At 39.5% G+C, this 27,375-nt stretch overlaps 1 protein-coding gene across 8 annotated transcripts in view; it reads right to left on the bottom strand.

The window, feature by feature from the left end:
• Positions 1-27,375, bottom strand: part of GUCY1A1 (guanylate cyclase 1 soluble subunit alpha 1) — a 68,316-nt gene that overhangs the window by 9,817 nt on the left and 31,124 nt on the right. For all 8 annotated transcript variants that reach the window (XM_073232543.1, XM_073232544.1, XM_073232548.1 and 5 more), the window contains 6 exons: positions 20,388-20,764; positions 14,647-14,708; positions 11,391-11,449; positions 9,341-10,050; positions 7,470-7,955; positions 4,174-4,317 (listed from right to left, as the gene is read on the bottom strand). In XM_073232543.1, coding sequence (XP_073088644.1) covers positions 4,174-4,317; positions 7,470-7,955; positions 9,341-10,050; positions 11,391-11,449; positions 14,647-14,708; positions 20,388-20,642 — 1,716 coding nt within the window. In that variant the 5' untranslated portion in view covers positions 20,643-20,764. The remainder of the gene's footprint in view (positions 1-4,173; positions 4,318-7,469; positions 7,956-9,340; positions 10,051-11,390; positions 11,450-14,646; positions 14,709-20,387; positions 20,765-27,375) is intronic.

A 27,375-nucleotide genomic window follows, 5' to 3' on the forward strand; every position in this document is an offset into this window, starting at 1 on the left:
TACTCACATTTAATTAAAAAACTACTGGTGCAAAATCAGTCACACTTCTTAGTTCTTCTCCATTTATGCACTTGAGTTTATTACACAAAAAGCATCTTCATTGTACCTATGTTCAACATCTGAAACGAATTTCCAGGCATACCTGTCACAGTCACCACAGTGACAGGACCAAGTGTCTACGGGATGTTAATGTGAACCTGCTCTGTCCATCAAGTGAGACAGACATGATTTCTTGACTCCAGTTGTTTCCCAAAATACTGTCAGAAAGGAGGAAAAGAAGCAAGTCTCAGAAAAGAAAATGTAGGTTGTTAGGCATTTTGTTTCAAAAGAACTTTATCCAAACACTACACTGCTATTCAAATGACTAACAACTGGATAAAGGAATGGTAATATTTAAGCAGAAAATGACAGAGGAAGCAGCAAGCTAGAGTTTCTTAGGCCCAGATTATGTGAACATAAACACTTTTGTTAAAAACATCTGGACCCATGGCAAACCAGAGTTGCACTATGGTCTGGATATAAGAGACAGTCTGGGATATGTTGGGGTAAATGTTTAGGAATTCTGAAAGTCACCAATGATTGGAACAACTAAGAATATTTTGAAGTGGGATCTTCTAGGAGATCTGAACACTTGATGACCTTAGAGGAGGCACCGTTCTTAAATTACTGCTACAAGAAAGCAAGGTCAAGTAGGGAAACGTGGAATGGCAATCAAACTCATGTTCATTATTTGCCAGCTCAGGTGACTATTTAAAAAAAGTTTTAGTAGATATATGTACATTTTAAACCAAGGCCAAGTACTCAGGAACTAAATGTAAGTTAGGGTTCAGAGGACTTCGATTTTGCTTTTACAGTTGTTTTCAGAGGTCTGCTAAAACCTTTCCAGAATCATTTGCTTATAAGATGTCAAATCATGAAGTCTTCAGAATATTCAAACAGAAGTACTGTGCTGTGAATCAGGAGATTTGCATTCCAAATCAAACCCTGCGAATAACTGGTAGTCTGACTTTCTGTAAGTCTCTTTAGTTCCCTCTTACTGTTTCTTCATCTGTAAAATACTGGATTGGATTATTTTTAAAGTCTCTTCCTTGTTAATTTTACTTCAAGTAGTGAAACTTAGGTATCAATTCCATCTGGTCTTTTCTTCTTTAGGAGAATATAGTTTTACGCATATAATGACTAAACAATATGAACAAAAGACTATATACAATGCTGTATATAAATATCAGGCACAATTTTATCACATCTAGTAGGAGGAATGTTTGCTCTCTTTGGGCAGTCTTTTGGTTAAACCAATTTCTTGTTTGTGTTTAGCTACTGTAGATTTTTCTCTGATAAATTTCACATAGCATTTTTATTTTTCTATTTCATAGCTAATAAATAAATACGTTTTCCTCATAAAAAATATCCAAACAGAGATAAAGCAAACATTCCTTGGCTCTTCCCAGGCCGCTCTCCCTCCCTCCTCTTCTCCAGTTCTGAATCTCACTGTCAAATCAAAGCTTTCATATCAGGTACCTTTTTCAAACCCGCAAATGAGAAAGTGACTCAAAGTTAAAGATGTACGCTGTGCTCTAAATAGAAACCTGCTGGGGGAGTCTTCCATTTGGGGGACACTGTGGACAGAACCCACCTCTCATCACAGGCATCTGGGCATAGGCACAGGGGTACCAGAGTTTGGTTTCCAAGTTTGCTGCACATTTTGCTAACTCCCACTGCTAATTCAGTTTTCTGGTCTCCACCCTCAGCCCGCCCAGCAATCTTCTAAGCCTAAGTGGGTGGATGTTAGTAAGGAAATCAGTACAAATGAGTGGATAGATAATTTTTACATATGCTATGTTGAAGAAAAATACAGTTTGAAATTAAAGGAAATTATTTCCTATTCCTTCATCTTGATTCCATCCCATGGGGTAAGCAGGGTAAGGATAGCAAGTCTGGGCGCTGAAGCCAGAGAGATGTGACTCAAAATCCTTATGCATGAGATTTGACTGCTCTGGTCTGTCAGTGAGCTGGGGGTTCTGCCCCATAATGCTGTTACAAAGATCAAATGAGACAATGTTTAAGTCACAATAGGCCCCCTCTGAGACACGTGAATGTTTCTTTCTCTACTAAAAATACTCTTCCTTTCTGCTTCTTTGATATTTCATGGGTAGCTCCCAAGGTCATTGGATATTTTCTAGAATTACAGGTTAGTACAGGTATGCTTAACATCTCACTTTATAGGTCATTAAAATTAAACTATTATTACCTAGGAAATTATCTTTGAAACTAGCTCAAATTAATTCTTCCAACTGAAAAACTCTGAAAATACATTTCTACAGATAATGACAATCATACCACCAAATTCCCTCCCCCAAACATATGCATCTTAATTACAAAATCCATTTATGTGGAAATTACTGGGTTTATTGTTGATCTGGACATTTAAAATATGTCCTTTGATGATATGAGTTCCTTGACAAAAATAAAAATAAAAAGAGAGAGAGAGAGAAATAAATACACAATTCTCCTCTATAAAGGTACAATTATGGACATTAAGTTTGGAAAAGTCAGATGCCATTATGCTTTTAAAACACAGTCAAGTCACAGATTATTTCACACTCTTCCCTTTGGGATGTGGAGTCTCCACTCCTCTGGGCAAGGTTATGATCGCTCTGACCAACAGAATATAAAGGAAGCGTCGCTGTGTGTCTCTTGAGGCTAGGATCATAAAAGGCCATATAGCATCCATCAGTCTTGCTCACTGGGACATGAATCACCATGTAAGAAGCATGACTACTCTGAGGCTGCCGTGCTGGGACATGATATGACAGCACGTGGGCGAGGAGTCCCAGCCGAGCCCGACCTTTCAGCCCTCTGCACCAAGGAACCAGGCATGTAACAGATGTAGCCATCTCAGAAGAGGTCCTCCAGCTCCAAGGGGTACAGTCCCAAGTATTCCACACATGCCCAAACTGAGGTCCCAGATATTGTGCAGCAAAGACAATGCATCCCTGCTGTGCCTCACCCAAATTCCTGGTGTACAGAATCCATGAATGATAAAAGGTTTGTGGTTTTATACCACTAAATTTGAGGAAATGTGTCACACAGCAATAAGCAATAGGGGTGACAGTTGCTTAGAAAACAGTTGTGAAGGCTCAGACATGTGGCTTCCATTACGAAGAGAGCCTACGCTAAACTTTTAAGTGTTGCAGTTTGGTTTTTAAAAATACTTTTTTCTTTTTCTATTTTTTTCTCTATATTTTCTTTCTTCACTATGTTTTACAGCATACTAGGTAGGATTCTATATTACTTCAAAGGCCCAATTCTGAAGGTCATCAATGGAGGACTGTTCTATAAAAACTGACATATCTACTACAAGTGAGACAAATAAAGGTAGTCTGCTCAGATTCGATCTTTTAAACTAATGCCTAGCATGTTAATTTTATTTTTCTCATCTGCAATAAGACAGTATTCTGGGATCTGGCCCATCTAGAAATTTTAAAATGTTATGTGCCTTGGAAAATATTGGTGGATTAGCAGGCAACCTTCATTCGAGTGTAACATCCTCTCCTGCAGAGATTGGAAAACTAAAAGTACATTTTTCCACACTCTTTTGCACTTTCTAGACGCATTTAAATTTGTTACAGCTGCATTACACACTTGAGAGTAGGAAGCCAGGATTTCTGCCATGACTGCCTTTCTGTGGCTCTCAAGCGGAAGCACAACTACGGAAGCCTTTAGGTTTTCTGTGGTTCGCGAAGAGAGCCCAGTTGCTAGTCACTCCTGTAAAGGTCACGATGCAAGATTTCCATGCTGCTGATTCAAATTATAGGAGGAGCCGTTCCATTCTGTAGCCAGTAGTAGAGGCGGCAGCTTTCTGAACACAAAGGTTGCGCGCCTGAGGCTGTGGTGGTGTAGTTCTGCAGCCAGCTTCCTGGTCACAGAAAAAGCAGTGGTTCTGAGGTGCAGCTTTGTGCACCGTTTTTTGAAAGTTTAATTTGTAGATGGCTAATTCAGTCCTTTCAGTGATTCTGTAAACCTTTAATACCCTAGTGTAAACTTCTTCCTCCTTAAACTAGCTAAAGAGATTTTGCTCTCTGCAACTAAGCCTTGCCTGATACACTATTCTTTTGATAACTAATGAGCATTTACTCTCATGGCAGCCCCTGGACAGTGTATGATCTGCTTTACCTTGATAGGTTCTCCATGGGGAGACACAACTTCACTGGAGAGCTCCATCATCTTCAGGGCCATCAGCGCTATCTGAACGGCATGCGTATCACTTTCTTTGTGTAATCCCCCGGCCACACAGTACGCATCACCAATGGTCTCCACCTACACATAACAGATTTTCTGTATTAGAAATAAAAGCTCAGGAAGATGTATAGCATACATCTTACAGCAGAAGTCTCAGTGCAGTCCTGTGACCCCACTATCGGGGTGGTTTTGCTCCCAGATTTGCTACTGACTTACTATATCATTTTACCCTTTTTTACCATGAAAAATGAGTGTTACGAAGTCATTATCCATTGATGTCTTATGAATTTAGTAGAACATGCAATGTAAAACTAAGATATTTTAGTTTTATCAAAAGGATTTTGGGGTTCTCTTAGCAACTGTATCACTTAATCACAAAGTATAGAAATCAACATGTCAGCCCAGAAGATAGGAACAGTGGTATCTGGAAGACTTTCAGAAATCAAGCTAGTACATAAATTCCAAGTATAATTATTATCATTGTCATTATTGCTATTGTTACAGGTGATTTTCACCTATCTGTGATGCTGACTACAGAAAGCTAACAGTTCAATCCATGAATTTTTGCACCAGATCATTGCATTTTTCTTTTCTTTTAAATATTTATTGTAAGCTATCACATCATATCCCCCTTCTTACAGAGCTAGCACGGAGGGAATGGAGGTGAGAAAAGAGAAAGGAAAGGAAGATAAATCCCTGACTTTATTTCCTGATTTTCCGTCTTGTCACTTTGTCTCGAGGCCACTGGCTCCTGATACTAGACATGCTTCTACTTACAATCTCCCTGCAGGTAACCACGTGGCTTGTCCCTCATTTCCTTCAGGCCCTGCTGAAACATCGCCATTTGAGAAAGGCCTATCCCAACCACCCTCTACGAAACGGCTATCACCCACCCCTCACCCTTTGCACTTCTCCCCGCTTAAGCTTAACCAGAATGTTACATCAACTGAAATATTTTAAGTGTACTCAGTTGTTTATTGTCCTTCTTTTCCCCTGCAGAACATAAGCTCTCACCAGTGCCTGGCATATTTGCTAATGAATGAGCCAGATACCAATGTCTCCTATACACTTTTCCTCAGCAGTGAAAACAGAAGTGCTGAATGTAATGGTTAACATAATACAGGTGCTCCGCAAGCGCTGCTAATTAGGAGTGGTACTTCACCCCTGCTTGGTGTTAGATGTCTATTCTCTGTGCATGGTAGCACCTTCTACAGAAGTGAGTAGAATTGAACATTTGTTAGGTCATATGGAAATCTGGAATTGTCAATCTTGCCTCCCTTCTCCTCCTGAGCTGTGAAAATTTCCTACAAGGTTTATGCCCACTCATGCTGGTAAATGCTGGATGACCAGTAACTATTTCCTAAAACAATGGATAAGCTGATACTGAAATAAACTGAAAAATGACCAAAAGACTGAAAGACATCAAGAAGGTAAATTATATAAAGTCCCAGCACAAACAGGTCCTGAAATGGAAAAGTTTGACTATTCCCTAGAAGCTGTCACACTCATAGATTAGCCTATGATTATATGTTCTGTATATCTTAAACTGATTCCATAGCTAATACTCTTCCATATTTACTTGCAGCTGTCTCCAGGTATTTTCATGCCAAATCCGAAGTGAAGAGAAGGTGGAATTAAGGACTGGTAGAGAAGGTGATTTGTTATCTAACTCCAGTGGTAATTGGGTTAGTTAGGAAACTCTTTGGCTACCGTCCTTATAATATGGGATATAGATTCTAAATGCTTGATAGGAATAACCAGGTTTTTTTAAAGTTTCAATAAGCTGATGTAGAAAAGGGCTACTTCTTCTGCTAGCCAGCACAGCAGTTTGCAAAGGAAAGCAAGACTCCCCGGATCTCACAATTCTGAGAGAGAAGACATTCTCAAGATAGAAACTATTCACAAAAATAAATAAATAAATAAATTCCACAAAAGGCCATCAAGCTTAACCTAACCGAAGCCAATTATTTTATCTCTAATTATACATGGACCTCTTTTTTTTCCCCAGAGGAATCGCGGCTCTGTCTGGAATTTCGTATTAGTAATTTTTAAAAAGAAGGTTTTATTTCTAGCTTTTAGATTGGAACAAAACAGTAGTTTGTGTATTCCCATAAATAATATTTGTTTCTTCTTCCCAAATTTATTTATTTCATGTTGGGTTAAGCTCTGAAATGCCACGTTGTTATGTGGCAAATTAAAAGATGATTCAAGCCAGACAGACGAGAAGAATGCTTTATTCTGGATGCCAATAGCTACAACAATGCAAAATACTTTCAATCAGTAAAAAAATGTTTTAATTCTAGAGAAACAGACAGAACACAAAATCTCTTCATTAGTTCTCTTAGTGATAAGAGTTACACTAAAAAAACAAAGTTTTGTTTTGTGTCAGGGACAATCCCCCATGTATCCCCAGTGCCTAGAATGATGCCTGTTCCTGGAGGAACTCAGCAGCCTGCTGCCTGGTGAATACGGTTTTATTCACCATGACCTTTATAACAGTCCTGTCCGTGGAGATAATGGGACACAATGCATGCTATGCATGTATACAAACTATGGGTAGGTATTCTTTTCTCTGTTTTAGACATGAGAAAGGTTATTTAACTTTTTCAGCTTCCAAAGCAAGTAGAGAACAAGATTTGAAGACATCTCTTGTTCAGATGTCTCTGCCTTGGGCCTCTCTACGTTAATGCCTCACATAGGTGACTTGGACGTCTGTTAACCGGCCATGAAACGTATCACGTTAACTCTGTATTGAATTTCATCTATTTAAAGACAATTCATTTGTAAAACACTCATTTGTAAAACACTTATTTTTTTTACTTTTACAGATACAAAGAATAAATTTTCCTTGTACAAGTCATACTTGGAATTATCGCATGCTTAATGATGTAACTCAGTTTCCACTGTCAAGTGTCAGCCATGCTGACTTTTACTGGGTCCTACACCCCATTCTCCACCCAGTCTATCACCCCCTATTCTGTGCTTATTCTTTGAGAAGACAATGTGGCCGTCCTTTCATGGGGTAATTATCTCTGTTGCTGAGCAGATTCAGATCTATTTCTGGCTGGAGAACACCCACATGATTAATGCATTCTGCCTGCTCCCAGGATGTGGCTTGCATAGCCCTACAGAGAAAGCTTTTTGTCTGCATTATTACTCCGGTCCTAGTGGCTGTGCTTTTACTCAGGGACTTTGCCTGTTAAGAGGGGCCTTGCCCTCTCTGCCCCTACCTTGTAGACATCCAGCTGTCCGCACTGGCGGTCGAAGCGAGTGTAGAGCGCGTTGAGCATGGTGATGACCTGCAGCGGTGAGCACTGGGCGCAGATGGCCGTGAACCCAACGATGTCTGAGAAGAGCATGGTCACGCTGCGGAACTCCTTGGCTTGCACAGCCTGCCCTTGCCACAGCTGCTGCGCCACCTCGCCGGGGAATATGGAGCACAGGAGGTCAACAGTCTTCTTCTTCTCCTCCTCCAGGGCTCCGTGGGCTTGTTCAAGGGTGGCTTTCAGCTTGCCCAGCCTCTTCTTCAGGCCATCTTGAGCTCTGGCCTGTTCGCCTATCAACACGACATCCCTCAGGGCGTTGTGAATTGGGATGTCTGAGAGGTAGAGACCCCGTCCTGTAAAATCTTCCAATCTGTCCACACAGGGTGACCCCAAGAACAAGATTGCACTGGACTCAACTATGTAGATCATTTGGCCCTTGAGGTCCATGACCTGTGAAGCAAAGGTGAACCAGTTGTGGTTTACTCAAGTTTCCACCATCTTTCTGAGACAAAAGGAGAGGAAGTACATACAGTGATAATCCCTTTGTACTTAAACTTGATTTTTTCTATGTGCTGAAAAAGAACAAGCTTTCTTATAGTTCCAATTTACTATGAATTCTAATGATGCATGCAGGCATTTGAAGGACACGTTGGTGTACACACTACACGGAAATCATGATTTTCAATGAACAATGCACTAATTCCTGTTTCGGGGCTTTCTCAGTAAGTGACATGCTGATGCCTTTGTTATTATGCTACTTTGACAGTAGCAGCTAGCAGAAAGGATCGTACTAAGAGAGCCTCAAAAGAGGTGAGGCTTCAGGTGATTATACTGGGTCACAAGATTTACTTGTGCAAATGTGCACAAACATGTATATGTACGTTCACTGTGGCAGAGTCAAAAGCCACCCAAATATCCTTCAATAAGGGACTGGTTAAATAAAGTAGGGAACAGCTATACAGTGCAATTGTACACAACCTATGAAAAATGGAAAGAGATATAGCTAATGACATGGACGAATACACAAAATAGATTGTTCAGTGATAAAACAAAGTTGTAAACAGTGTTTTTTCTTTTAAAACAAAATCTATGTAACTAATGTTTTTGATTTTCTGCTTTAATAAACATTATTAAGCATTAACCTATTTTGTAAACATTTAGCTATATTATCTTTATGATAAAAAGTAATAAGGCTGTTCTAGTTTTTGGTAAAAAACTGCATGCCTGCTGAGGTCATGCATGTCTCAAAGTTACATGCAACATCAGCCCCTCATTAGCCTCGCTTGTACTATCAAGTGTGATTTAGCAAAGCTCCTTTCCTTAGGCTAAATAAGTACCAAAGTTCTCTACCATGAGGTGACAGAACACTTCCCCACACATTCCCTAGTAATTAAACGAGTTATTGACTTTCTGTATCTATACACTGGTTTTAAGATCCATTTGCGTGTCTCTTAGAGGAAACAGGTAATTTTGGTTTGTTTGCTCCAGAATGATTCCTCCTATTACTCCACACTGAGTCAGCAATTAGATAATGATTGAAAATATGCTTTTAAACAAATATTTATTTCATTCAGTCATAAGATATTCTGAAATGATTTTAAAGGATAGACTGCATTCAATAAGTATTTGTGAAGTAATGAATCAAGCAATCAAACAAATCCAGAAACGATTTTGTTTTAAATCTATTTCAGCTTAAAATTACATTGGAATTGTTTTGAACTTATGTTTTATCAAAACCTTTGAAGCAATAAACCTATTTTTACCTTTTTTGTCTCTAGTCCTTAAATACAAAATCATTTATTTCACATTCAAAATACTCTTTATGTTCTCCTCACCCTTGAAGATCTCTTCACAGAGGTGTCCCATCTCCTCACTCGGACAACGAACTGCATATTCAACGTGGTCATGATGCCACTAAATGTTTGGCTGATTTTGGGAGTCAGAATTTCAAAGTACTCTTCAAAGTTGAGCTTTCCTTGAAAGTCTCTCCTGTTCGTCAGTCTTCTAATGCCATTGCCCAATTGCAGGATCGTGAGATCCTTGTCAAACATGAAATGGAAAGGAAACGTCTTACAGAAGAGGGAAGCGGGGATCACCAGCGAGGACTGGGGCTTGCCTGGGGACAGGGACGGCCGGCTGCTCTTGACGTGAAGGGAGTATAACAAGTAAGGCTGGTTAACAAACTCGCTGCAGTCACTCTGGAAGCACGGAGGTGTTAAGGACACTTCCACTTCGGTTTCGTACAGTATGTGAGCAGCTGCCTTGATGATGCCAGGAAGAATCAGGGATGTGATTCGTTTAGGGAAGAAATAGTAAACATTTAAGAAATCATGATCTTTATCCAGGCATAGAATGGAAGCGTCCTCAAACCTGCCTTTCTTTTCTGCTCCTTGACAGTGGCTGCTTTGTTTCAGGAGGGTGCTGAAGCTATTCAAAAAATCTTTGAGGGTCCCTCCGACCACACCAAGGATGTGTTCATCTTCCTCGTAACAGATTTGAAAAAGCTCTTCACCGAGAGATTCTGTGATAATCTCCACTGGAACTCCTGAAAGCATAGGACACGTTTTCTGCCGTATCACATACATCACCTTGGTAGAGCTGTGCTCTAACTGCTCTGTTTAACATTGTTTTATCTGATGATTTAGTTTCCTTCTGTCTGCTAACAGGAGTTCTTTCCAACCAAAATTAACCACCTATATTCAAATTTTATACACAGATTAGTTTCTAAAATTCTGGTAACTCCAAATAAAAATTCCCAATCAGTTAATTAAAAAAGAATGATCAATGGAGTATAACACATAACTTTTTGTTTCCTTTAAACTCTAAAAGAACAACTGGAATTATGGGACCAAATTCATTTCAGAGAAAGCTCTCCCACCTTTAGTTCAAAAGAAAAACTGTACATCTTGATGAAGAGGCACCGTCCCACTTGGAGGGCCTCCAGCTGCATGAATGTCAGAGACAAGAATGAATTTAACATCACTGGTTGTGAAACTGAATTTTGTGATTTTTCTTTAAAGATGATACAAAGGAAACTTTTTTTCCTGAGCAAAACAGCATTCTTGCTGTTTAATGTCACCTGAATATGAGTATTTCTTTGGAAAATATTATTTACTTTCTACAACTTCTTTTTCCCTAACTTCCTTTATTCTTTAAACTTTTGTAAGACATTTTTCTCACCGATGACTTACGAAAAACAACAGTCCTGTTCATAGCACTGTTCATACCTCTTCAGGGCACTGTTATGAGGTGTGGAGGCTATGTTTAGAATGGTGCCTGGCTCCTAGGAAGGGCTCGGTATAAGTTAGCTATCACCATCATCATCATCACTATTAAATTCTTAGTATCTTATACTTATAGAAAGATTAAGTCTGTTGGTCCATGTACTCACACTTCGGAAAGGACAGTATTTGGAAATGACAAAATTACCCATCTACTTGTTATTAATATGAGAACACTGTTAGCCCTTTTTCCCATGAAGACTTCCAACCTGGGAAAAAATTAATTATGTTACTTTGTTGAGTAGAATTTTTCATGCATGAACGTGGAATGCTTAGTTTAGTTCAATAGCAAAGCATGTACATGTCTATGAGTCAGCTTCCTATGCAGCCTTATCTACTTCTCAGCAAATAAACACCATAAAATGAGGAAATGATTTAGGTCAAGCAAAAATACGTAGTAAGAAAGAGTTATTCTTTATATTAATATAATACATAATTCTGAACACTTCACAATGGAAGTCACCAACAAATAAATACAAATATTTTAGGACAAAATATCAGTTCTACAGGTAAATATTTTCTGCTCATAGAAAATACTTGTTCACAGGTAAAATTACCTCTATAATTAATTCCTAATTACATATATTTACAACAATTCTATTACCTGCTGCAATTGCTTGATCTGCAATTATTTTTTCAACATCTTCTCTTTCCAAAGATTTCCTGAAAATATTTCAATATCTTAAATTATAAGCTGATAAACGAATGCTAATACTTCAGATTGTCACATACAGAAATGATGATTGAGAATAATTTAAATTGCCTTTTCTGTAGAGGTAAATTTTGACTTCAAGTTTACAGAAAAGGAGCAAAGACATGTACAACTCAAAACAGTGTTGCAAAACCCCAAAATTTACTGATATACAGTGTTTTGTAATTTTTTATGAAGCATATTTACCTTTTAATTTAACTTTACATAAGCTAATACTATAGAGGTTTGTATTTGCAGGGAGCCAGGAGTATGACATGACCAAGAAAGAGACGGTAATAAATCAGCCCAGGGTTTTTCTGATTACCCAACCAAGAAAAAAAATATGCATTCTGACAGATTTCCCTTTTTAAGTATCACCATTTTTTTTAAAGCAAATTCACAGTGTATCTTATTTTTGAGTTTAAGCTTCTCAGGCATCATGACATTTAACTCTATCATTGTATAAAACTTAGCAACTAAAGAAATCCATTGTTTATTCTTTAGCACAGAAGTTGCTAATCTAATAAGCATACATTTTAATTGACAGAAGGTTTTGGTAATTTCAACTGGACAACTTGTTGATTCATGTTTGTCTAATTGTTTTTTGGTAATTTCAGATAGTGATGACCTAATATGATTATGACTAATTTACTGAACTAAAAAAGGATATTAAAGGATACCAAAGGATCTATTCATAGTTCAATCTGCCATTAGGCACGCCAAGTTTACAAACAGGCAAAAATCTAAAATTTTAAGCAGATTTTAATAAAACATGATACATATAGACAAGTTTCAAAAGGAAATATTTTCAAGGAGGAAAATTGCTCAGTCTATTTAGCACAAAAAGTTATGCTGCTTCAAATTATTTAAAATACTATGTAAAATAATTTCATATCTAAATTGGTTGAGGATCACCACATAATATTACATCTAGTTTGAATCTAAACCTCTTGTTGTTATTATTTTATGTTACTCAGTCTTTATATTTGCTTCTTTTTCTCATTTAAGCAATTTCTATTATTTTTTTTTTTTTTCTAAAGAATGGAACAAATCTGCTCAGAGAACTCTAGTTCTGCCAACGCCCAGCATGGAATGTGAGCAAAGCTTAGGTAACCTGAACAGCACATAATGCAATTCAAAATAAGTTGCCTATCTTCACCTTGAAAAAAAAAGAAAAGAAAAAGAGATGTAAGCTGGTGTATGTACCAGCAAATGTGTGCACACTGCACGCGCGCGCGCACACACACACACACACACACACACACACACACACACACACCCCACACCAGCCACGAGTTCAGACACAATGATGTGATCAAAACATACCATAAAAATAAACAAATCAAAAGCTCTCTGTGCAACCTTCCCAGAGAGCTATCATATTTCCTGATGTCTGCACTAAAAGTCATTCACTTATAACAGGTGCAAGGCTCCCGTCTCTCATTTAGGGGCAGTTTATTATCTAATATATTGTTGTTCTGCTTTTCAAGTCACTTAATCAACAGTCCACAGAAAGGAATTAAGGCATGTTCAGCAGCTGACAAACTGAGAGCAGTAGAAATGGCAGCTGACTTTCCAAAAGAATATGGGGGGAAAAACAGAAACAAAGCATATAGCCAAGAACTGAAAAAGCAAAGTAGAGAGAAGCCATTTATCATATCGGCAGGCAGTTATGAGAAAAAACATCTGTTATCTTATTTCAACTGAATAACTGAATAATTATTATTAGGACAATTGAACAGTATGATCAGCTCCTTAAGAAATCAAGAAAGTGGCAAAATATTTTTTAAGATTTCCAAATAAAATGACTTTTTCAGTTCTGAGACTTTTTTCTTTTAAAGAGATAGACTGCCGGGAACACATCCTAACTGAGTGTCTGCATCTGGCTTAGGGATATTTCAGAGCATAAAGCCTTGAGAATAAATTTTGAGTAAACCGGCTGCCAAGGACTGAAGGAGACAGACACAGTAGCAAAGCTACAATGACTTGTGGCTATCTTATCAGTTTGCCTGCGAATTAAGGTCAGAGGTGTTCTGGAATGCTTTTTGTATCACTCGTGTAAACAAAGCTTCTGTCAGACACATAGATTCACACTCTCCTTCTGGGCGAGTCTGTGACCTCTTCTTGGCTTGCTTACTGCCTGAAGTCTGGGACCAGTTAGTCAGCAAAGAAAATTATGTACAGATAATCCACAGAGCAGATTATCCACTCATGAGAAATAGACAGATGAATGAATTCATAAAATATTCCTGTCAGTAGTATTAATTTGCAAAACTTCAACAATCAATTCTGCAAATCTGAACACGAGTGCTTTTTCCATTATCTGCAAATGAAAAAATCCTTCGGATTTCAGGGAATCAAAAACAAAGCCAATCAATTTATGCACCCACCAGCAGCTAATATGCCAAGATGAATTGGAAAAATCAGCTATAAAGGTCATATTTTTTAAAAAACCACCTTATATAGTGAACCTTTACTGAAAGCTTTCTGAAAGAAAATGTTGAGAAGTACAAGAAAAAGTATAAAGGTAACTGACAGCCAGCCAGTGCACACCCCAGTATAACCAAACTGGTTATGAAAACACTGAACAGTTCCCCGAGGTTTAATAAATTGCAGCTGCACTAAGCCCCTAAGCCACAGCCCTCCTAGATCCTAGATCCTTTCTCCACCTCCTCCCGATGCAGCAGCTAAAGGTTTAACGTTTGGAGTGCGGGACAGCACTGGGCCCCTGCTCTACCCTTCTGGCAGCATTCTTCAGGCAGCGAGTCTGTGCTGACTGCTTAGGGTCCATCCTTACTGCTAAGTATTTTAGAAGCTACCCCTTGGTAGGAAAAAATAGGCCTTACGGGAGCTTGTTAGAAGCAGCAATATATGGTGACATGGTTAAAATCATGGGGTGTGAAAAAAACAGGCTCAAAACTCGGTTCTGCCTTTTCCTAAACCGCTGTAAAAATCCTAAACATTTTATATAAGCCTGCACTTAGTGATGTATAAAATGTGAAAAATAAATCCACTTACTTTTAGATAAGTAGCAGCTAAAACACATACTCAGTTTCTGGCATTACCATAATGATTCAAAAGTGTTCTAGCACTCAATAAGTGGTGGCTATTGAAAACATTATCAGTAATTGTGATAAGAGGTTCACACAGCAAAAGTGGTTCCATTTACCTGCTTTCTTTTATTTTGTGTTTTGCCAATGTTCTCTGAAGAGCAAGATTCAGCCGCTCCAACTAAGAAAAGTGAAAAGTTTTAAACATTGCATTAAACAATCATTTACTTGAGGATATACATATCTTAAAAATTCATCCTGAAAGTTTTGTATGAAAAGCAGAAATACTACTACTTTACTAATAAGGGTGGTGAATCTACAGTTTGGAAATGGGGACTGATTTTCCATAAAATTTTAAAATTTAAGAAGAAACAATGAACTCAAACTATTTTGAGTCTGGATGTGGGTTATGGCCTTGGTGGGTGGTCTAACTGCCAGCTACAAAACAAGGTCAAGCTGAGCTGGAATACAAACAGGAGACTAGTTTGGTAATGTCTGGTCTTCTATGAGGGAACTGTGGGCATCCCTTCCTGTGGGTGAGGAAGAACCCCTGGGTGGGCTGCCAGTACTTCAATCTCAGCACAGCTCAAGCCAAGCAAAGATCTGTTCCTTTCACAAACTCTACCCCCAGACTCCTCAGTGACTCTCCACCCTTAACTACAAATGCAAATTTATATCCTATATACCATTTATTTCTCCTCCTCTGGAAAACCTTGAAGCTATCTCTGTCTTTCCACTTTTTTTGTATCATTTAAATCCAATCTTTCACCAATGTCAGTTGACTGTTGATTTGAAACTAACCTTGGATTTACCCCAACTGATGCTAATTCTTCTCTTTGAACTAATAATCTTTGCCAAGTGCATATAGTTACTCTCTTTTATGGATTTATGAGTATTTTGTGAGTTTTCCTATGTTGCAAGATATTTGTATGTCAGCTTCCAAATGACAAAAATACTTGTTGACTTTCAGCCTCACTTAACAGCTTGTCTTTAACTAGTTGGTAAGTAGGAAGTAGAGCATCTGTAAGAGTGCTGCTGAGTTTTTTGCGTTCCACATAAAAATTGCATTATCTATATGTATATATTTAACCATTGATTCTTTCTGTAGTTTACCAGGAAAGTGAAGGATTTTCTGTTTATGTTCCAAGTTGGGAAATTCCTCTTTCCTTAAGAACTATTTATACCTCTCTCAAGAGTTTCCAAGCAAAATAGTGCAAGCTTTCTGTTTAACTACAAAGGACTTCCAGTTTTAAAGTGTATACATAACTTAGAAAAGAAATTTGAAATTGATTAAAAGAAGACACAAGTGCTGTAAAGAAGCCCCAATTTACAGTGTAGAGCAATTTTTTCTGATTATTCTAATAAGGAGAGAGGATGCATCCACTTCAGGATGAAAGAAAGCTTGGCAGGCAAATTACCCAGTGGGCAGATTCTACGTAAGGTACTGATGACCTGTATAATGGCAAAGCACAGGAAGCCTGGCAGGTGAGGAACATGTTCAGGAAGGAACATGCGGGTATGTTACTCAGCGGTCTCTCAGATCAAGGAAAGAAGAAGTTAATATTAAATTGGAGACTCTAAATGAGGTAGATCAGCTAAGATTCTTGAAAAAGCTTTAAATTCTCAAGGACCTTTTACTTGGTAGAAAGTCACTTAGGAATTACTAGAATTTTAGTAAGGATTAAATCCCATGAATTCATGGGTTGCTATCAGTCCTTTCTTCCTATGAAACATATTCCTAGGGGCAAAGGGGTCATCAAAAAAGTGAGGGTCATTGCCTTTGTGCATGAGCTCTCAGTTTTCCTTCATGTATTCGGCTACCTGACTTTTTAATTATTAATTATCTGTTTCCCCTATTAGAACAGAAGGTCCAAAAGGGCAAGGATTAGTTGTGTTATTCAGTACCGTATGCCCAGCACCCAAAACAATACCTGGCCATAGGTGATGCTCAACACATATCAGTGGAATTAATTAATGAATGAAAAACACTCCCACTGGCAGCTATTAGAAGTCTTAAAGTCTTAATCTGTAACAAATTTTATCAGTGAGGTGATACAGAGGTTTTATTCTTTTAGCTAGTCAACAAATAAATTTAGATTGCTTCTAATTTAAGGTATTATGAATTATCTCAAAGATAATTTAAGATAATGTGAATTATATCTATTTATACATGAATTGCTGCTCTGACTAGAACCTTTTGATGGGTAATGCGGGAAGATTCATCTAATTCTGCCATTGAAGAATTGTCCTTCCCCCTCCCAAGTGCTAATGGCGACACCATTCTCCTCCTCTTCAGCTTTCTGATTAAAGCATCAGGTACACATTAGATCCAATTTGGTCAAGATTCTCCTCGGTCTTCATTTCCTTCGTACTGCCACCAGGAATTCCTTTTCCAGTCCTTTTCTCCTAACATACATGCTGCCATTGTAAGAGAGGAGGAGAAATGGTCCCTCTTCCCATTGCTGAGGTTAGTGAAGCAGGTGTAATCCTGACTTTCCATTTTGAACTAGAACTTGTTTTTCTGAAGTGCTGAAGTCCTAGCAAAGCTTTTGTAAGTGCACTTTGATAATATTATGGGTTAACAGACTTCTGTGAGTATCTACTTTCATCACATACTATTGCTCTGCTGTAAGACTGCTAGAAGTTCAAAAGAAAACAAAACCCACAAGCTTTCCAGGCAAAACATTTGTTGGTAAAGGCTGCCGGTGCATAGCTTTCGAGCCTGGTGCTTTAGCTCCTGTAACATAGTCTAGCCCCTGGGACACGGCAAGTCCACTATAAAGCCTTAGCGGGATTCAACTTTAAGTAAGTCCGACCCCGAGGCCTCATGACATAAAATGAACCACAGGAGGGTCAGATACTCCACATCCCAAATATCCTGTACTGACTTTTAGCTTACTATGTATGGTATTTTAAGACTAGGTCCACTATTTCCTTCCAATATTGTATAGGAGACTGCTGTAGATTTGTAGTTGCCCAGAACCCAAACTCCCTTTTTGGGAAACTCTCCATTTTGTGTTTTGGGGGACTGGGCTCCACTTACCTTCACAACAGTTGAACCCTAAAGTGTTTGTGTTTGGTGAGGGAATTTCTGATTCACAGAGCAGGGCCTGTCCACAAAAGTAAATACACTGCTGCTCTTGAGTTTGTTTCTCTTAAACTTTTATCTTTTGACTTGATAAAGGAGACGTATGTATTTATTGTTAAGACAAGTACTTTTCTCACAAATATACCATATATTAACATGTCAGGGACAACTGTTATTTGATACAGCATTGCTATGAACACTCTGAATGGAATTTCATTTGTATGTTTTATAGGTAAGTAGCTATTTCAGTTGTTTTGTAACTTTCCTATAGTTTTTCATGTTTTTGTAGACCAAGAATATTTCAATTCATAAGGATAAATTAAAATACTGTTTCTTTTTTAATTCTTGCTACCCAATATTTTGAAACACATTTAAAGACTTCATGATTCTCCTCAGGTCTATCTAGTCTCATGAGGTCTTCGAGTTGGGATAATATTTAAGCATACCCAATTTAATCAGCTCAGTTCAGTAAGTGGGTCTGATTTGCTATAAGATTGGCTAATACTGTATTATTGCAAATTCCTTAAGACACATTTGCTGGAGGAGCTTGCGGGATTACTGGGGAGCAGTATCATGAAAAGTGAGTTAACAATAGTATAATAGAAGAGCAACAGATAGTAAATAAGATGCACACCTTTCCATCTCCTTACTTATCTTTTAGTTAAAGCAAGTGCACTAACTTTATGTGCCTTGATTTCTTCAAACAGAAATGAAAAGTTTACACTAGATGAGCAATAAGACCTTCTTAAGCCTTACTATTCTCCTTCGCTGGAATGACATTTGCCAAGGATAATGAGTTTTTACGTTTACCCCACACCCCAAAGGAAAACCATAACTGGGGAATTAAGTTTGATTATCTAAAACAAAAACTATGCTGTTGAATGCTATTTTGTTTCTCTTTCTTTGGTTACTGATAGAACTGAAACTAAACAGTAGGCTGAGTATAAATCTTAAAAAAGGAGCAGTAAAAATAGGTGCTACTTAATCAAAGGCATGTAGATGTTTGGACAGTTGATCAGTTGATAAAGTAATCTAGGTTGCTTTCTACATAGTCCCATGTATTCAGCGTTGGGCCTTTACTGTTAAAAGGCAAATGGCCTCAGTTGTCAGACAAAAGTTCCAGTCGTTCATGCTTCCTAGAATTCCTGTAGCCCTCCCTTCTCGGCCACGTGGTGCTCTAGTCAAATCTTGATGGTTATTCTTATGATTTTGCAAACATACAACACAGATTATTCTAAATAAAGAAAAAAGGAAAATATCATTTGTACTTAGTGTTCATAATGTTTTTAAAAGAGATTCCAACATGTGTGTGACTTCTGTTGTAGGAATTCAAAATGTATCCAACAAAATAATGAAGCCCACACGGTAATGACAGGACTCAGGGAAAGCACGGAAGCTCTCCAGCTTCTCCATCATCACCATCTGTTCGTCTCTACGTCTCTCTTCATCCGTAGACACGAGAGTACCTACCGCTTCCCAGATTGTGATGGCAGCCAACTTCCTGAGAGGGGCCTCAGCCTTCATCGCCGCCAAGCTGGCTGGCTGTGACGGAGGAAGGTGGGCATAAATAGTTCCGTCCCAAAGGCCATTAGCCAGGTACTCTTTGCTAATATTATATTTGAAATAAACTCCCTCAACTTTCTGCTTGCGAACTTATCCATCCTTCAAGTTTCAAATCAAGTCTCTTCTTTCTTAGTTCCTGCAGCCCCTTGTGGTGGCAGCAGTCACTGACCTACCCCTCCAGAGTTGTGTGCCTTTTGTCAGGTCACTTAACTTCCCTAGTCCTCTTTGGGAGTGAAGCAAGATGACCTTGGAAGCTCCTGTCAGTCCTAAAAGTTGGCAGTCTGTGATTCTTCAGTGCTTCATACAAAGCAGAGGGCTGGTGCTGAGTCAGTTAAAAACTACCAATGGGTTATGATAGCTGGAAGTCTGATTACGTCAATGTCCAATCTCCCGGGTAAAGTGAGTTTGTATAAAACTATGACCACTAACAGGGGTAGAAAGACTGCATGAAGGCTTCAGCTGCTCTTCCTTTAGCCCCACCAGGGGAGAGTTGCTGGACACATGCCTCTGGTATTCCTGAGATATTTGACCTAATTAGGTATACACCCTGTGTCCAGAGTTCTCTTAAGGGTAGACTAACAGAAGATATTCCAGATCTCAAAATAGCAATTCAGAAAGCTTGCAGATCTATCTCAATAAGTGGCCAGCTAATGACACACAGACACTGGCAAACAGGCCCATGACTCTGATTCAAGGAAGCAAGTCAAGCCTGGCTTGAGCAGACTTCAGACCCAGAGCTAGGGGAAAAAAAGGGAGATTTTCCCACCTCAACATATTGGCAAGGAACATATGATGCTCTTGGGAATTTAATTTTCAGATAATAATTAATTACTACCAGGCACTTATGATGTGGTTAGAGCTATGAGTTATTTCACTTAGTAATTATTAAAACCCTAAGAAGTAGGGATTGTTATTATTTCCATTTTACAGATAAGGAAACTGAGGCTAAGGGGAGTTAAACAGTTGTTCAAAGTTGTAAAGCCTGTCAGAGTGCAGGATCCTTTTGAAAAGAATTCAAAATCTTAACATTTTACAATTAAACACAACTTAATAATATGATTGCTTGGGAATATTTTTTTATATGTTTCCAGGAAATGTACTACATCTGTTACAGTCTTGAAAGTGAGACAGTGTTTACATTTTCCCTAGAAAAACATTCTTTTACAATTTTCAAAATATCAGTAAAATCTCGAAAGGGCAAGCACTCACCTCTGGGAAAATCAGTTTGCAAATACTCTCAGCCAAAGTGTGAAGATAGACTCGACTCCGACTGGTCTTTCTTTGAGGAAGACTTCCTTGTACATTTTTCTCAGGAACATCCTGACAGATGGGCAGAGCTGCTTTGCAGCTTTCTGAGCTTTCTGCTGCTTCCTCTGCTGGCTCTCTAGGAACCTGCCCTGGGGCCAGTAAGGACAAAGGACACTCCCCTGTGATCTTGAGTTCCTTCAGCTTCCTGCAGAACATGGTGCTGGCGGCCTCTGACAGGCTGCAGATCGCCGCCTAGTAAGCTGACTTCTTGTGTGGGAGAGTACACAAGTACACAACAGTAGCCACTCTCAGATCAAGGACACCGGTGACTGGGGTGCCTGTGGGTAGTAGAAAGAACAGAAGGAAGACTGACTTTGTATTCTCACCAAAACAGAAAAAGACAGGTGTGAAAAAGCAAAGACCGCACAGTCATATGTCATTTTCAAGTAAAAAAACATAAAAATTGGGGTGGCCATGTTAATTACAAAATGGATGGAATATCTGGTAAAGATCTTTATTTCATATGTCTCCATTTATTTCAGTACACTAGTCAAATACTTGCTTTTAATATTTTAATATTTTTCAAATGGAATTTAATTTTCTCTAAAATGTGGTTAGGACAAGCTACTGATTTCCATTTTTATAGCCCATTTGGTCTAGTTTGATTCCACATGAGTGGAACACTATGATTTTATGACAGAAGCCAAGTCTAAATCTATGTCTCATTATGCTGTCCTTTCTGAAAAATCAGAATAGCATATCCAATGTCTCCCAAACATACCTAAGGGAAATATATATAAAATGATACCTAAGTACATGTTTTCAGATATGAAACACTGACTTTTAGATGGAAAAATCTGAATTGATTATGGCAGAAGAGTTACTTGTCTCTATAGTAAAATGGTTGAAAAATATTATCAAAATGAAAAACAATGATTTTTTTCAAAGAACTCCTGATGTCAAGCAATGTCACTGGATTTGCAGGGGTCTCAGGATCAGAACCAGATGGCACTGCAGTAAACCAAAAAGGCTTCTTCCCAGAGGCCCACTGGAATCACATGTGTGGCCATTCCAGCATATTTTCCCTTGTACTTTTGTTTCTGTTGTGATTGTGAATCCCCACATAATTCATAGTTTATCATTAGTTGTCTGTCACTTGGACTATCTGGCTATAAACTCAGCTTATCAAAAATACTAATGATCTTGATTAACTGGGTCCGTTAACTACTTCCATTCTTGGAAAATCAAAAAACACAAAAAAGAGTGGAAAAAACCCTCTACTACTATGGGTTTTTACATGCCCTCTACTATGCAACTGGCACACTGTGGGGAACTTTGTATTAACATTTAATCGTCACAGCAACCATATACACAGGTATTACTATTATTTCAGGGAACCAGACGCTCAAAAGATTAGATCACTTTCATTCATCTGAAATGCTAGACACTGACAGGGCTTGGATGCTTGGATGCAAGTTTAGGTCCACATGACTTCAGCCAATGTGTTTTCTATTAACCCGAACACTTATTACCAAGTTATACTAGTTTCTAAATAATCAAACTTAGTTAATAAACTAGGATTAGTTTATCTTAAAAGATATGGTTGATACATTAAAAAGCAAACAAGAACATAATTCCAGTTATTGGCTGGCAGTATTTGAATCATCCAGGATCAAGCCGGATGGTTCAGTCTTTAGAACTGGAGCACAATTATTCCTTCTTTTCTATGCACCTCCAAGCTCTTAATAACCTCCTAATACGTATGAGCAACAGCTTGCAATTTGTCACAGGTAAGTTATCCAATAAGTTTAGCACAATGGACAAGTCATGTTCTGAACTGGGACAAACAAGGAAGATAAATCCAACGCCCAACACCCCTCGAGGCATCCCAGGCTATCAGGTATAGAAGAAGGTTATGGATGCGGACAGACCAGAAGAAGCTTGCTGGCACTCTCTGTCACTTAAAGTCATACCCAAAATCTGTATCACGTGTAATTTATCAGTCTTCATGAAGGTGCCAGGAAGAGCCTATACAAACATGAGCAGAAAACATTCTGCCAGAATAGAAAAGGGAGTTGTCTATTTCAGCAGACAACAAAGGTAATGTGGTGCTGGGGGAATGGTTACTAGGATTCTGGAAGACCTAAAAATGTAAGACTCTCAAACATGCTTCATTTAACATTCAATCCCACAAATATTTGTTTCAGTCTTTAATGCATCGCAACATAACTACTTCTTTTACTAATTCTGTCCTCCTGCATGGTTTAGATCAGCAGTCAGCAAAACTTTCTGTAAAGGGCCAGAGGGTAGCTATCTCCAGCTTTACAAGTATCCATCAATGACTCAACTCCATCACAGCAGGAAAGTAGTCAGAGTTGTAATATACAAAGCAGTGGGTATGGATGGGTTCCAATAAAACGCTATTTGCAGAAACAGGCTGTGAATTTGGCCTGCAGGCCATAGTTTGCTGACCCTTAGTTGCAAAAAGCTGGGCAAGTTAACTGAAGCATTTTAATCCAAATATAATTTTGGCTATAGGGGCAAAATTACGTCTTCATCTCCTCTATCCATCCTGCCCCCAAAATACAGCAGTCTGTGTGGATCCAGTTTTGCACAACTTGAAAGTAATAAAAAGAGAATGTAATACAAAACATTTAAAAAGTATTTATAAAAAATATAATACCATTGGGGGGCGGGAGCCAAGATGGCGGCGTGAGTAGAGCAGTGGAAATCTCCTCCCAAAAACACATAGAGCTATGAAAATATAACAAAGAAAAATCTTCCTAAAATAGAGACCACAGGACACAGGACAACATCCAGACCACATCCACACCTGCAAGAACCCAGCGCCTTGTGAAGGGGGTAAGATACAAGCCCCAGCCCGGCGGGACCCGAGCGCCCCTCCCCCCGGCTCCCGGCGGGTGGAGAGAAACCGGAGCAGTTTTTTTTTTTGGCGAGCGCTTTTTGGAAGCCTTAGAGGGACGGGCCCCCGTTGCTGGGGAGGCAGGGTGGCGGGACCGGTGAGGAGGTGCCTGGGAACAGCGCCGGAGGACAAAGAATATCCCACGTTTCTCCCTGCGAGACCTGGGGGCGGGTGCCTGAGACCGGTGCCTGAGGACGGAGGAGGTCGCGCGTTTTTCCCCTTTTTTTTTTTTCTCTTTTTGGCAAGCGCTTTTTGGAAGCCTTGAAGGGACGGGGACCCCAGTGCTAGGGAGGCACGGTGGCGGGACTGGTGAGCGGGTGGCTGGGACCGGCGCCTGAGGACAAAGAATATCCCCCGTTTTTCCCTGCGGGACCGGTGGGCGGGTGCCTGAGACCGGCACTTGAGGACAGAGGAAATCGCGCGTTTTTCCCCTTTTTTTTTTCTCTTTTCTGCGAGTGCTTTTTGGAAGCCTAAAAGGGACAGGGACCCCGGTGCTAGGGAGGCAGGGCGGCGGGACTGGTGAGCGGGTGCCTGGGACCGGCACCTGAGGACAAAGAATATCCCGCATTTTTCCCTGTGGGACCGGTGGGTGGGTGCCTGAGACCAGCACCTGAGGACGGAAGAAATCGCGCGTTTTTCCCCTTTTTTTTCTCTCTTTTTGCCAAGTGCTTTTTGGAAGCCTTGAAGGGACAGGGACCCCGGTGCTAGGGAGGCAGGGCGGCAGGACTGGTGAGCGGGTGCGTGGGACCAGTGCCTGAGGACAAAGAATATTGAGCGTTCCTTCCCTGCGGGACCGGTGGGTGGGTGCTTTTTGGAAGCCTTGAAAGGACAGGGACCCTGGTGCTAGGGAGACAGGGCAGCAGGACCAGTGCGCGGGTGCCTGGGACCGGCACCTGAGGAAAAAAAAAAAAAAATCGCGTGTTTTTTCTTTTTTTTTTTCCTTTCTGTTCCCTCTCTCATTGTTGCTGTTGTTGTTTTGGTTTGGAGAGTGCTTTTTGGAAATCTTAAAGGGGCAGGACAGGTCACTTAGACCAGAAGCAGGGAATCTGGGGATCTCTGGGCACTCTAACCCCCTGGGCAGCAGGGAGCACAGAGGCCCCTTACGGAGATAAATAGTCTCCTGGCTGCTCCCCCTCTAACGGGGCTCCACCATTTTGGAGGAACAGCCCCAGCCAGGCCAAGCCCACAGCAACAGTGGAGATAAACCCCAAAGCAACTGGGCAGGAAGCAGAAGCCCTGTCTGCGCACAGCTGCCCAGCACAAGCCACTAGAGGTCGCTATTCTCCCAGGAAAAGGCTACAAACCAACAAGAAGGGAAGCTCTTCCAGCGGTCACTTGTACCAGCTCTGCAAACTATCTCTATCACCATGAAAAGGCAAAACTACAGGCAGACAAAGATCACAGAGACAACACCTGAGAAGGAGACAGACCTAACTAGTCCTCCTGAAAAAGAATTCAAAATAAAAATCATGAACATGCTGACAGAGATGCAGAAAAAAATGCAAGAGCAATGGGATGAGATGCAGAGAAAAATGCAAGAGCAGTGGGATGAGATGCAGAGAAAAATGCAAGAGCAGTGGGATGAAGTCCGGAAGGAGATCACAGATGTCAGGAAAGAGATCACAGAAGTGAAACAATCCCTGGAAGGATTTATAAGCAGAATGGATAAGATGCAAGAGGCCATTGAAGGAATAGAAGCCAGAGAACAGGAACGTATAGAAGCTGACATAGAGAGAGATAAAAGGATCTCCAGGAATGAAACAACACTAAGAGAAATATGTGACCAATACAAAAGGAAAAACATTCGTATTATAGGGATACCAGAAGAGGAAGAAAGAGGAAAAGGGATAGAAAGGGTCTTTGAAGAAATAATTGCTGAAAACTTCCCCAAACTGGGGGAGGAAATAATCGAACAGACCATGGAATTATACAGAACCCCCAACAGAAAGGATCCAAGGAGGACAACACCAAGACACATAATAATTAAAATGGCAAGGATCAAGGACAAGGAAAGAGTTTTAAAGGCAGCTAGAGAGAAAAAGGTCACCTATAAAGGAAAACCAATCAGGCTAACATCAGACTTCTCAACAGAAACCCTACAGGCCAGAAGAGAATGGCATGATATACTTAATGCAATGAAACAGAAGGGCCTTGAACCAAGGATACTGTATCCAGCACGACTATCATTTAAATATGATGGTGGGATCAAACAATTCCCAGACAAGCAAAAGCTGAGGGAATTTGCTTCCCACAAACCACCTCTACAGGGCATCCTACAGGGACTGCTCTAGATGGGAGCACCCCTAAAAAGAGCACAGAACAAAACACACAACATATGAAGAAGGGAGGAGGAGGAATAAGAAGGGAGAGAAGAAAAGACTCTCCAGACAGTGTATATAACAGCTCAATAAGCGAGCTAAGTTAGGCAGTAAGATACTAAAGAAGCTAACCTTGAACCTTTGGTAACCACGAATCTAAAGCCTGCAATGGCAATAAGTACATATCTTTCAATAGTCACCCTAAATGTAAATGGACTTAATGCACCAATCAAAAGACATAGAGTAATAGAATGGATAAAAAAGCAAGACCCATCTATATGCTGCTTACAAGAAACTCACCTTAAACCCAAAGATAAGCATAGACTAAAAGTCAAGGGATGGAAAAACATATTTCAGGCAAACAACAGTGAGAAGAAAGCAGGGGTTGCAGTACTAATATCAGACAAAATAGACTTCAAAACAAAGAAAGTAACAAGAGATAAAGAAGGCCACTACATAATGATAAAGGGCTTAGTCCAACAAGAGGATATAACCATTCTAAATATATATGCACCCAATACAGGAGCACCAGCATATGTGAAGCAAATACTAACAGAACTAAAGAGGGAAATAGACTGCAATGCATTCATTGTAGGAGACTTCAACACACCACTCACCCCAAAGGATAGATCCACCGGGCAGAAAATAAGTAAAGACACACAGGCACTGAACAACACACTAGAACAGATGGACCTAATAGACATCTATAGAACTTTACATCCAAAAGCAACAGGATATACATTCTTCTCAAGTGCACATGGAACATTCTCTAGAATAGACCACATACTAGCTCACAAAAAGAGCCTCAGTAAATTCCACAATATTGAAATTCTACCAACCAATTTTTCAGACCACAAAGGTATGAAAGTAGAAATAAATTCTACAAAGAAAACAAAAAGGCTCACAAACACATGGAGGCTTAACAACATGCTACTAAATAATCAATGGATCAATGAACAAATCAAAATAGAGATCAAGGAATATAGAGAAACAAATGACAACAACAACACTAAGCCCCAACTTCTGTGGGATGCAGCGAAAGCAGTCTTAAGAGGAAAGTATATAGCAATCCAGGCACACTTGAAGAAGGAAGAACAATCCCAAATGAATAGTCTAACATCACAATTATTAAAACTGGAAAAAGAAGAACAAATGAGGCCTAAAGTCAGCAGAAGGAGGGACATAATAAAGATCAGAGAAGAAATAAACAAAATTGAGAAGAATAAAACAATAGCAAAAATCAACGAAACCAAGAGCTGGTTCTTTGAGAAAATAAACAAAATAGATAAGCCTCTAGCCCAACTTATTAAGAGAAAAAGAGAGTCAACACAAATCAACATAATCAGAAATGAGAATGGAAAAATCACGACAGACTCCACAGAAATACAAAGAATTATTAAAGACTACTATGAAAACCTATATGCCAACAAGCTGGAAAACCTAGAAGAAATGGACAACTTCCTAGAAAAATACAACCTCCCAAGACTGACCAAGGAAGAAACACAAAAGTTAAACAAACCAATTACAAGCAAAGAAATTGAAACAGTAATCAAAAAACTACCCAAGAACAAAACCCCGGGGCCGGACGGATTTACCTCGGAATTTTATCAGACACACAGAGAAGACATAATACCCATTCTCCTTAAAGTGTTCCACAAAATAGAAGAAGAGGGAATACTCCCAAACTCATTCTATGAAGCCAACATCA

This window comes from Manis javanica, chromosome 3, assembly GCF_040802235.1.
Source record: "Manis javanica isolate MJ-LG chromosome 3, MJ_LKY, whole genome shotgun sequence".
NCBI lineage: Eukaryota > Metazoa > Chordata > Mammalia > Pholidota > Manidae > Manis > Manis javanica.